Here is a 12,211-nt window from a genome sequence, read left to right on the forward strand (position 1 = left end):
GCCCAAGCCCCAGTCACCCACACCCACACCACCTCCATCACCACGGGGTGGGAGGGGAGGGGTGGGAAACCCATCCAGGATCCAGGCACACCAGACAGTCACCAAGCACCTGGGTGTCCCCCTCCCACCAGTGGGATCACTTCCTGGAACCAGGACTCTGCAGGAAACACACTGCTAGCCCAGACCAGGTGCAGGCGGGTCCAGCCTCAGCTTCCTCCTCTGCTAATGGGACCCAGGCCACCCCCATTCCGACTGAGGGAGACCACACACAAGGACAGAATCTAAAGCCTTTCTCCAGCTACCTTTGGCAGGAGCCAGCTTGCCTCCTCGTTTCCCAGCACCTGCCCTTGGCAGGTAACTGATAAAACAGTAACAGCCCCACCTTCCTTTCTTTTCCCACTGGCTCTTCCAAAATCTCCCAACCCCCTCCAGGGGCAGGAAAGAGATGGAAACTGAGTCCCACCCCTCCACTCCTTGCACTTGGTGGCTTTTGTGACAGTACTTGGCTCTATGTACCTGTCATCATAAAAGGTGACAGGTACCCCTGTGGGTGCTGGCATGGTATGCAGCGGCCATGCTGTGAGGGAGGCACAAGCTACCTGGAGGTACCTGACTGGCAGCTCCTGCTTTGGGGTAAATGAATGAGTGTTATTGTCTCAAGTCTTGAAGTTGTGGGGTCATTTGTTTCATAACCAGAAGGTTCAGGCAGGTGCTCCAGTCAGTAAGCATTAGCTGTTACGTTGTACGGCCTACTCTTGGGTTACTACCTGTGGTTCCCCTGGGGCGACAGAAACTGTCGCCAGCCATCAGAAACAAGGCTGGACAGTATGCAGGAGCTGTCACTGGTGCCACCAGATTCTCTTCCCAGCTAAGGAGGCTCACAGCTGCCCCACTGCAGAGAAGGAGCCACATGCCCAGGAGACCCCATTACCCCCTCTGGGACAGGAGTGGCCAGTGACCACCAGGGGATGACCAATGGGGGACTTTCAGGGGCGTGGCCAGCAAGGAATCACTCGGGTATGGCCAGTGAAGGACTGGCCATAGGTCTAAGCTGGCCTGCTTGCCTCAGGGGAAGCTACCTCTGGAGCAGGTCACACTTCAGGGCCAACTGACTCCCCCCAACTCCCCCTGCCCCGCCTGGGTTGGGCTGAGGCTGACGCCAGCTGGGGTCATGTCCCCTGTTCCGTCCACCTTCCCTCACTGCCTCCCCTAAGTCACCATCACGCCTGGTCTTGGGTCCAGAAGTCCTGGCTTGACCTTTACAGGCATGACCTGGGGAAGCTGAGCCACTCTGCTTACCTGGCCTCGCAGGAGCATGGGCGCTGGCCTCCCTGCCTTCCACACTCCACAGGCCCCAGAAGTCTCCTCCTCTCCCCCAGCTTCCCAGGGGAAGGCAGGTGTCTTTGAGCTCTGTTAAGGGCCTCTCCTCTACTCGTGCTTCCTCCTCACTTGGCATCTCACCGGGGCCACAGCTTCAATTATTGCCTGGTCACCAAGGAGTCTCAAATTCACGTCTCAAGCCCAGCTCTGCTCTGCTCCAGCCCTGGAGAGCCAACCACCTGCTGGGCATCTCCTCAGGGACATCCCAAGATCATCCCAGGCCTGTCACATTCAGGATGGAGCCTCCGGACAGCCTCTCTGGTCCTGGGGCTCCTCTAGAGTTTGTGGTCTCTGAGGAAGCCTCCACGCCCAGGAATGGGGCTTGGCCTGGGTGCCTCCCCTGTCCTGTCAGCCGGCCCTTCTCTGCATCCTGTTGCTTGCACATTACAGCTTCATCCTGCCTGCTCCTACCTACCCTGGTCCAGCCCACATCCCCACCAGCCCAGCAGTGCTTCAGGTACCCTGGCCTCAGTGAGTGGTTCAGGAACAGCATGTTACTCCCAGCTGGCCAATGAGACACATAGCCCTGGGACTTTTCCTGGAGCTGCTGTGCTGAGAAGACCTGGTCCTGGATCCTGGAGCCATCTGGTCACCACATGGCCTGTGAACAAAGTGAGCACTCAGGAAGGCTGGGCAGGGAGACTCCTCAGCATCTGTTCTTGCCTCTGTCCCCTCACTGGGCCAGGCACACTGGTCTCCAGCTGGTCTGGCTTGTCCCTGCTTCGGGCCTTTGCACACACTGTTCCTTTTTCTGTGACACTATTCCTCCAGACCCACGTGGCTCATTCCTTTCTGGTCTCTGCTCAAATGCCACTTCCGGAGAGGTGCCTCCCCCAACAATCCCCATCCAAAATAACCTGTCTGCTCCACTCCTATTGCTAATGCCTCACTCTGCTCTATATTTCTTCATAACAATTACTGCTACCAGAAGTTGCTTAACAACTCGCTTCTGTCCTTTCTTCTTGTCTCCCCAAAAGCAGGGCTTTTATAAATTTTATTCACTGCTGTACCTGAATATGTCTATGGAAGGCCATGAATTAATTAATCACTTTTCCAGAGGAAGAATCTACACTCACAGAAGCCAGGGTATTCATTCGCTGTGGCTGCAGTAACAAAGCACTTGAAAAACAAAACCCCAGAAAAACCCCACAACAACACAAGTTCATTATCTCACAGTTCTGTAAGGTTTAACATTTGAGGATCATTTCCAAGTTTATGGCAGAACCTAGATTTGAATTCAGGGCTCTTCTATGGCATGTGATGGAAGGCTCAACTCAAACTGGCTTAACAAAAAAATAAATAATTTAATTACTAGCATTACTGCAAGGGGAGGTCAGGCATGGCTGGATCCAGAGCACAAACAGGATCATCAGCACGTTCCCATCAGGCAGCTCAGCTTTCCTGAGGGCCAACTTTTTTCACAGGCCTTGTGGTGATGAGATGGTCCTTTAGCTGCAGGCCCAAGTTCTCCCAGCTCAGCCACCCCAGCATCGTGTCCCCAGAAAAAGACCAAGTCACATGCTGTCCCCAGATGAACCACTGCAGCCAGGGGCCCTAGGACGTTGGTTGGATGACCCAGCTCTGCAGCCAGGGCTCGGAGTCAGTCCAATTCAAACCTTGCAGGCTAAAAATGGGTACCTCCATAGGAAAATGGAGGTGCTACGGCTGGAAAACAGGCAAGTAGAAACCCCAGGTGGCCACCACCCCAGGATGTTTCAGAGTCCAAGGTGTGGGCTTTCCTGGAGGGACACAGCCTCATGTGGGGGGTACTGGCTGGAGGGTCCATAAACCTGGCACCTCCCTTTACCCTTTACATTTTCCAGTTGAGCCCCCACCCACCCCAAAACTCCTGTGATGTGGGGTGTATGTTGGCAAACTTCTCTGGAAGAATCATAATTCATTCTAATTACTACTGATCAACAAACTGGCGCATACCAATGCTATGATGTTGATGCTATGGGCAGAGGAGGAACAGAGAACACTTAGAACACTAGACAAAGCAGGGTGTGCAGCCCACTTTATAGACGAGGGTCCCCTCCAGGTCCCACAGGGTGCAGGGCACAGCCCCCTGTACTGATGAAGCTGCTACTCTACCCAGGGTTCTCAGAGTCCTCCATTCGTCCCCACAGATGACATTTTGTTTTCCTCCCCCAGACAGGTCTACCTGCCTGTCCTCAGTGGTGACCAGCCCAGGGCCAGATGTCAGGGCATCTGGGAGAAGGAAGAGGCTCAGCCCTGCCCCAGGTGTTGGTGCAGCTGTTGGCAGCCCGGGTCCCCCGCCACGAGGCCACCACAGGCCACGGGTGCCAAGGCCACCCTCATGGTGAGCTGTCACCTGCGGACGTGCCGGGATGGAGGCCACGCCCTATCCCTACTCTCCCATCCAGATCTGAGTGGGCGTCCGGGCCCAGGGAGCAGCCTCAGTCAGGACTCTGGTCGGGGGTTCCGGTGGGACGGGTGCCGAGTCAAGGCTGCAGAAGGCGCGCCGAGCTGGGAGAGGGCTGCGAGCGACAGAACCCTCCCCGCTCGAGCGTCTGGGGAGGCCAGACCGGGTCCCGGGTGGGGAAACTGAGGCTCGCGCCGGCACCGCCCCAGCCCCGCCCCGCGCCGGAACGTCACAAAAAGGCCCCAAAAGCGCGGCGGGCCGGGCAGAGCGGCGCAGCGCTGCCCTGCCCGCGGCCCCAAGTACAGGTGTCCGCGGACCTAGTCCGAGCCGCGGCGGCGGCGGCCTTCCAGGGGGTCGGAAGCGCCAAAGCGCCTGCGCGCGCGGCCCCCGGCTCCCGGCGGCGCGCTCGGCGGCCGGGGGAGGGGTCGCTTCCCGGCGTGCCCCGCGGGCGGGCGCGCAGGCGCGATCGGGGCAGGCGGCGCGCAGGCGCACTCGGTGGGGGCGGGGCGCGGCAGCGGAGGCGAGCGCCAGGCGGCGGCGCAGAGCGAGTGGAGCGCCCGGGGGCTCCGGGCGGCGGCGGCGGCGGCGGCGGCGGCGGCGGCGGCGCAGAGGAGGAAGCCGGCCCCGGCCCGTCCCGCGGCCCCGCGGCCCCACGGCCCCACGCGCCCCCGGCCCCGGGCCCTTCCGCCGCCGCCATGGCCCGGCCGCTGGTGCCCAGCTCGCAGAAGGCGTTGTTGCTGGAGCTCAAGGGGCTACAAGAGGAGCCGGTGGAGGGCTTTCGGGTGACCCTGGTGGACGAGGGCGACCTGTACAACTGGGAGGTGGCCATCTTCGGACCCCCCAACACTTACTACGAGGGCGGCTACTTCAAGGTGAGCGGCGGGGTGGGAGGGGCGGTGACCCCTTCTCCATCTCCTCGGGGCCCCTCCCCCACCTCTGTCCCCTCCCCACTCCCCTGGCAGAGCCCACTCCCACTGTCCCTGGTCCTCGTGGGGTTGCTTTCTTCCCCCTCCTTCTCGCGGGGCCCCCCTGCCCTTGCTCCTCTGCCTGGTCGCCTCTGGCGTGCTGAGGGCCCTCGTTCACCCCCTCTTCCCCTCCGGCCCCAAGAGTCCCTGAGAAGCGCCAGGACCCCTAAGGCTACTTCAAGCCTCCAGTGGGAAGACCCGGGACCTTCTTGTCTCTTTAGGTGCATGGCCTTTGCTTTCCCCAGGCCTTGGTGCCCGCCCCCTCCTCCCGCCTGTACTTGCTGCCCAGAGCAGACAAAGAGGCCTCCCCAGGACTGGCCAACACTGTTGTGAAGAGCCCTGGCCTTGGCTCGGCCACTTACTGGGATTCCAACAAAGGCCTGGATGGGCTTGGCAGCCAGGATTGGCTTGGAAAGCGGCCACCCTGGCCAGTAGCAGGTCCTCTGGGCTTCACCATGATCTTTACATAACCTGTTCCGCCCGACCCTCGCTCCCACATTTTGCCGTGTTCCTGGGAGCCACACTGTAGAACCCACACAGGTGGGGCCTCAGAAGCTTTGGCTCCTTTGCAGCCTACCTGGCGTTTCTCCTGTCCTGCTGATCAAGCAGCTTCTTGGGCCTGAATTGCCTGCTCTGGGCTGCTCCTAGGCCCTCTGTGGTGATTGAGTTCTGAGCAGCTCGCTCTTAATAGCCATTGTCGGGAGCAGTGAGGCATGGGCTGTCCCTGGGATTGGCTGTGTCTCAGGCCAATGTGGACTAGAACTCAGGTCAAAACCTGGACAGGCTGTGAATCCAGATGTGGCCTTGGGAGGATATCTCCCGATCAAAGGACTTCGCTCCTTAAGCAAGAGGAATAAGGCAGGGGGTTGCCTTGCGAGAGAGATGGGTCCTGGACTCACAGCTGGAACACCCAGTCACTACCTGCCAAGGTCCCAGCGGACCTGGCTGGGAGGCCTGGGCGGGAGCGGGGCAGGCTGGTGCTACCCTGGCAGGTGTCTGTCTTTGCACTTTTGGCTAGCGTTTTAGCCAAGCCTGCTGTTGGCCTTAAGGGAGCAGGCTGAACTACTGGGGTGATCCTTGGTTGAGGTTCTCTGGTTGGATGGGGGATTGCAGGTCGACAGCCCTAGGCTGAGATCTGATCTGGAGTCCATCTTCTCCACACAGGGCCTGCGTTTGGGGCTGATCACCAAATGGTTTGACCAGCCCCCCTCCCACAACCCCCTTTTGTCTGCTTCTGGGAGCAGCCGACTGTGAGGATAAGAGCTCCGCTCAGAGCAGGAATAGGGAGTCCTACCTAAGGCCAGGCCAGGACTCTGGCCTGAAAAGAACGAACCTGGGTTCCTGGCTGTTGCCTACTGTTAGCAAGGGATTGTGGGTAGGGCCTCCCAGGCTGGTTTTGGTATAAGCTGGTTTTCTAGAGAAGGATGGCCTGGAGAGGGGGCTTACCTGACCCCGTCTCCTGTAGGCTGGCCTTAAGGAAGGCAGCAAGGAACCCACGGTGGTTCTGCCACCCTTGGATCCTTCTGTCAGAGTGTGGTTGGGTGGGCAGTGGAGAGAGGACATGGGTGCTAGAAGTGCCTGGGGGCCACCATGGTTTCCCAGTGCCTCCCTCTCAGCCACCCAGCCTCACCCGTCCCCCCTTATGAGCTGCAGGGGCCCCAGGAATCGTGTGCTGTGCTGAGGGGTGCCCCTCCACAGCTGCATGCTGTGCGCCCCTGGGCATGTTACTTTGCACCAAGCCTCAGTTGACACAGTGGTGAAGGCACCTCTGGGACCTGGTGGGTGCCTGGGGCAAAAGAGGCCTCAGCTGGCCTCGGGCTATCACTTAGAAACCCAGCCCTGGGCTTGCTGGAGACGATGGGGCAGGGTCTGAGACCTGAGTTCAAGGTTAGGTCACTCCAGAGCAGAGAGCCTCCCCTTGACCCTAGCGTCCCCTATCCTAGAGGGTGATTCTCCAACAATAGGCGGAGAGGGGAACTTAGCAGAGGTGCCCCATGGGTCCCCGAGAGCCTGAAGCACCACCAGGGTCCCTGGACTGGGGCATAAACAGGCTGAGCCGGGGGCACAAGTCTCCCCCAGGGGCCCTCCCCTGTCTTCCCGTGACCTTCCAGGCTACCTTCTGACACCCTAGGGCTGACACCTGCAGGCCGAGGGCCCGGCGCTGACTCATCTCCACCCCCAGCGCCTGCCTAGTGAACACGCATCTATTTTAATCCTCCCCACGAGCTGGAGACTGAGGCTGGGCGCCCAGCATGGTGCTCAGGTAGCCAGCCCTGGGCTCTGGTCCCACCACAGGCCTTGGAGCTGCTCCCTAGGGGTGCCCACACCTGGCAACAAGGCAGGAACCAGGAGCAGCTTGGCTCAGGTGACTCCATGAACACCCCAGGCCCGTGAGGGGTGCCAGAGGCAGGCAGGTCCCAGGCCAACCGCTGTGTGTGGCCATGGGTGGCCTGACTCACTGAGCCCCCTGCTCTCCCACCAGGCACGCCTCAAGTTCCCCATCGACTACCCTTACTCCCCTCCTGCCTTTCGGTTCCTGACCAAGATGTGGCACCCCAACATCTACGAGGTGAGCATGCCCTTGGGCCCTGTAGGGGTAGGAGGCGTGGGGACAGGAGCCATTTGGGTGCTGATCCTTCCCTGCCCCCCCATATCTCACAGACTGGGGACGTTTGCATCTCGATTCTCCACCCTCCAGTGGATGACCCCCAGAGCGGGGAGCTGCCCTCAGAACGGTGGAACCCCACGCAGAATGTCAGGTGAGGGCATCAGACGGCCGCCCTGGGGGCGTGGATGCAGGGGGCGGGCGCAACTTCCTGTCCTTGCGCACACAGGCCCTGTCTCTGCCAGCCTTTCCCCCATCTTCTGCCACCCACTACCCCACCCATCTTTGGTAACATCCTCAGGGAGTCCTAGGCTTCCCTTGTGGCTCAGCTGGTAAAGAATCTGCCTGCAATGTGGGAGACCTGGGTCCGATCCCTGGGTTGGGAAGATCCCCTGGAGACCAGAAAGGCTACCTCCTCCAGTATTCTGGCCTGGAGAGTTCCATGGACTGTATAGTCCACGGATTGCAAAGAGTCGGACACGACGACTTCCACTTTTCGGGGAATCCTGTCTGTCTACCCCAGGGGTCCCCCCTCCTTCCTTGAGCCCCAGAGAACACAGTCCCCTTTGTCCTGGGGGTTATGCTCACCCTGCCTCATGCCCAGCACCCTTCATCCAGCCCAGGTCTGAGCGTGAGTGGCCTGGGAAAACCACCCTGCAGGGGGAACACCCTGGGGAGGGGACAGGCCTGCTTCACCTGAGCAAAGGTGGTCCTGGCCTTGGCTGCCCACCCCACATCCTATCCCAGGAGCTAGGCATGCGGCAGAGGATGAGGGTCAGGGTGGGAGACTCCCAGGTGGGCAGTGCCCTGGGCCGTGGATTCCCCCACGCCGACTCCTGCTCCTCCAGGACCATCCTCCTGAGTGTCATCTCCCTCCTCAACGAACCCAACACCTTCTCGCCAGCCAACGTGGACGCCTCTGTGATGTACAGGAAGTGGAAAGAGAGCAAAGGCAAGGACCGCGAGTACACGGACATCATCCGGTGAGCGGCCCAGGGGCCTGGGCCCTCCTCCTCCTGCCAGAAAGGCCAGGATTTTTCTGTCATGAAGCGTGTGGTCCACGTATGTACCGTGACATGTGGACATGCTGTGTGTGTTGTGGGGCGTGTGTGTGTGTCTGTGTGTGTGGTGTGAGGGCATGTACCTCACACGGAGTTAACACACCCTGCTTTCTGCCAGGATTCAGCAGGGTCTTGCCACCTTCCCTTGTTTTGTAACTAGAAGGGTAGCGATTCCCAACCCCTACCCTGCCCTGTGTGAAGACCCTGCACACCGGGGTGTGATCATGCGTGCTTGGCCCTTGGCTTTTCCCCACGGGTCTCCTCAGGGAGTGGGTTCTCTGTGTGTGACCAGGCCCATGCTGTGCAAGGTGGTCTGTTTTCTCACCTCACGAAAGTGAGTGTCGCTGGCACTGCAGTTCTGACAGTTGGAATCGTTTTCTAAAGGCAGCAGAGCCGGGTGGGATCAGCGTGTTTAGGAAAGGTCTTCATTTAAGGAAAGTCATTTTTTCCTGGCTATGAAAGCAGTGCTTCTGTCAGGAGTTGGCCAGGGGAGCGCTCTCATTACCCTGGCCTCCTGTTCTCTCCCCTGTGAGCAGGGTACATGATCTGGCGGGAGAGTCTATACAAAACTCCCCTGAGTGCTGACCGGTGCCAGCAACACCCCTGGGCCTGCGCACTCCATCTGGCTGTGTCTGCTCTGTCCTGTGAGCTGGTCAGTGATCACTGCTCTTTCTCACTTGTTCTCCTGGGACTTGTGACTTACGTCACAACAAACTTAACTCTTCCATAAGTCTCTTCTGAGGAGGTTTTTGGTCTGTTCTTTGTCTCTTAGAAAAGCAAGTAGGTCAGACACGTGTTTCCATGACGACCTAGTCTCTTCCCCTACCCCCAGCATTTACCCTGAGAAATGAGTCCTCGTTCTCACCAGCACCCACACTCACCTGCTGTGTTGCTGTGCCTGTGGAGCTGTAGGGACCCGTCCCTGTGGGCCAGCCTCGCGACCTCACAGCGAGAGCTCGGGAAAGCCCAGCGGCACCGTTGGAATGTGGGACCCCAGGGGCAGCAGGTGCAGTCAGAGCCCCAGCGGGGAAGCACATGCAGAAGACGTGATGCCAGTGATGCAAAATACTCAAGTGCAGAGAGGGGAGGACTTGGGACCCGGCCTGGCGGCAATGTGCTGAGCATCTGCCAGGGGCACCGCCCTGTGGCCGGCCCTCCCCTTCCTACAGAGCCGGCCCAGCACCCTGGCTGCTCCCACTTCACCCAGCCTTTTCCTTGGCAGCTGGGATCTGTGTCTCTCTTCCTGATGAGCTGACACCTTCCTGGTTCAGAGCCCATGCTCCGCCTCATCCTCAGCCCATGGTCGCCCCATTCTGTGCACACGTGTGTGCGTGTGCACCTGTGTGTGAGCAGAAACCCCTGGGGCACACATGGGCTGTCCCCTGAGGGATCAGGCTCTGCCTGCTCTGGGGCACCCCCTGGTGCTTGTGCCACCCCTGGGTGCCCTGTACTGTTCCACGGGCGTGCCTGCACGGGTCTGGGGCCACCGGCCGCAGCAAGGCTGACCTGTGTCTCCGCAGGAAGCAGGTCCTGGGGACCAAGGTGGACGCAGAGCGGGATGGCGTGAAGGTACCCACCACACTGGCTGAGTACTGCGTGAAGACCAAGGCCCCAGTGCCGGACGAGGGCTCCGACCTCTTCTATGACGACTACTATGAGGATGGCGAGGCTGAGGCCGACAGCTGCTTCGGGGACGATGAGGATGACTCAGGCACAGAAGAGTCCTGACACTACATCCCTGCGAATAAACTTACAAATTTTACCTCAGCCGCCCGACTGTCTGCCGCCGCCACTACCTCCGGGCGCCGCGTGGCTCGGCGCCGTCCACCCCATCTCCGCCTCCAAGGAGGCCGCTGGGCTCGCGTCCCTGGGCCCCGCATGGGCCAGACGCTGCTCAGGGACCCTAGCCTGCCTGCCCCGCCTGCTGGCCAGAGACTCAGGGTCCTGGCTTGGGAGTGGACGGACTGACTCAGAGTCACCTCTTCTCTCTGCTTTGGTTTGTTTGGAATTTAAATAAAGCAACTTTATGAGAAGCCCGAGGACCAACCTCTCCTTGGCCCCGAGGTCGGTGGGACCCAGGCAAGGGCACGGGCTCTGGTGACGGGCATGTGATCCACAACGGGAGCCTTCAGCGGCCCCTCTGAGCCCGGAAGCTCCCGGGGCCTCCTGTTGGGTCGTCTGGTTGGGGGGAGGGGCCACAGGGACCTGGGACCTGGGCTCTGGGCAGGAAGGGCCTCGGGGCACACTTGGGGCTGAGAGGCCCTGGGGGTACTGAGCCCCAGCTCCCCGGCAATGTCACCCATGCTGGTGGTGTCCAGGGCTGTGTGTCCTTTGAACCCAGTAGGTGCCGGCGCCCAGGCTATAGGAGCCCCGAGGCAGTGTGGAGACCCCAGAGCCCTCAGCCAAGGCCTCCAGCCAGGCTTTGTCACTGCCCATTTTGTAAATAAAAGTTTTATTGGAACAAAGACACACTCATTTCTTCACCCACATTTAGCTGCTTTTGAGCTGCAGCTTTAAAGCTTGAGTGATGGTAATACGGCCTCTGTGTCAAAAGTCAGAAACACTTCCTGATCGTTCATAGGAGTGTCTGCAACCTCCCGTAACCCTCAGGCCTGTGGGTCCAGCCCTTCTGCTCCTGGGACCCATTCCCCCTGCCCCCAGGCTTTTCCTGCCATGTAACCACGGCCCCAGACTCAGTGTTCACCCTGCTTCACACTTGGCTTGTGTGGCTTGGGAATTACCCTCCACCACTGAGGTGACCAGAGCCTTGGGGCCTGGAGAATGAGAGCCCAGCGTCAGGACAGGTTCCACCACCTGAGTGACCCAGCACAGCCACCTCTGCACAGGACAAGCAAGAGCAGGTATGAGCTCGGAAGCTATGGGAAGGGACATGGGCTGCCCTCCAGAGAGTGAGGCTTGTGGCCAGGGTCCACATGACTGACCAAGGCCTGGGAGTCCTATCCTAACCAGAGTCTCATCTCAGGGTTGGGTCTGCCTTGTGGACTTAAGGTAAACATGTAATGGGATACATGGAATAAAGGTTATCCCAAGTAATGTCTGTGACTTAATTGTACCAAAAAGTTACTTGTGTATCTGAAACTCAAATATAAGCTGTTACCCTGTTTTTTTTACCTGGTAAATCTGATGAACAATCCCCTCCCAGCCCCAAACACTTAACGAAACCTGCTTCCTGGGGTCATTGGGAGGGTTAAACAGGGTTGGACATAAGAACACACTATAAATACCCATTTCTCTTAAACCTAACTCTGGCCTCACACCTTCCTTGTGAAAATGGCTCCAGAGCCTTGTGTGCCAGACGCCACTGAAGGAGAGATGGACAGTAGGCCCCTGCTGCAGAGCCAGTACCAGGATGAGCCTGTCTGCCTCTGTGACCCATTTTTCAGGCAAGTCATATTTGTTTATCACAACCCTTTCAGTATCACAGGAGAGGAAAACCCAATTCACACTGACTCAAGTGTGACTTCATGACTGGTGGCCAGGGGTTTCAGGCACAGCACTGGCTCCAGCCCGGACTCTTGTCTCCCCACAACCTGTGGTCAGCAGAAGAGCAGCTCCAAAAATGTCCATTCCCCGACCCCCGGCATCTGTGTCTCTAGACTGGAAGGGCAGGAAATGATTCTCCTCTCGAACTCCGGAGGAACTGGCCTGGCCCACATGTGGATGTTTGCCCCACGAGAGAGTAAATGCATGTGGTTTCAGGCACTGAGCACGTATGTGGTCAGCTTCCTCGTTTTCAGGCAGAAGCCTCTCACCCTGGTCCCACCCCTAGGCTGTTATCTTTCCAAGTCCAGCA

The 12,211-nt window shown here is 59.2% G+C and overlaps 1 protein-coding gene across 1 annotated transcript; it reads left to right on the forward strand.

The window, feature by feature from the left end:
- The first annotated feature begins 4,424 nt into the window (after positions 1 to 4,424).
- Positions 4,425 to 10,430, forward strand: CDC34 (cell division cycle 34, ubiqiutin conjugating enzyme). The gene is made up of 5 exons (XM_052643227.1): positions 4,425 to 4,638; positions 7,214 to 7,300; positions 7,393 to 7,490; positions 8,185 to 8,319; positions 9,918 to 10,430. The coding sequence occupies exons 1-5, from the start codon at positions 4,462 to 4,464 to the stop codon at positions 10,123 to 10,125; spliced, it is 705 nt and encodes a 234-aa protein (XP_052499187.1). The 5' UTR covers positions 4,425 to 4,461; the 3' UTR covers positions 10,126 to 10,430.
- Positions 10,431 to 12,211: the final 1,781 nt, after the last annotated feature.

Source organism: Budorcas taxicolor, chromosome 7 (genome assembly GCF_023091745.1).
Source record: "Budorcas taxicolor isolate Tak-1 chromosome 7, Takin1.1, whole genome shotgun sequence".
Lineage (NCBI taxonomy): Eukaryota > Metazoa > Chordata > Mammalia > Artiodactyla > Bovidae > Budorcas > Budorcas taxicolor.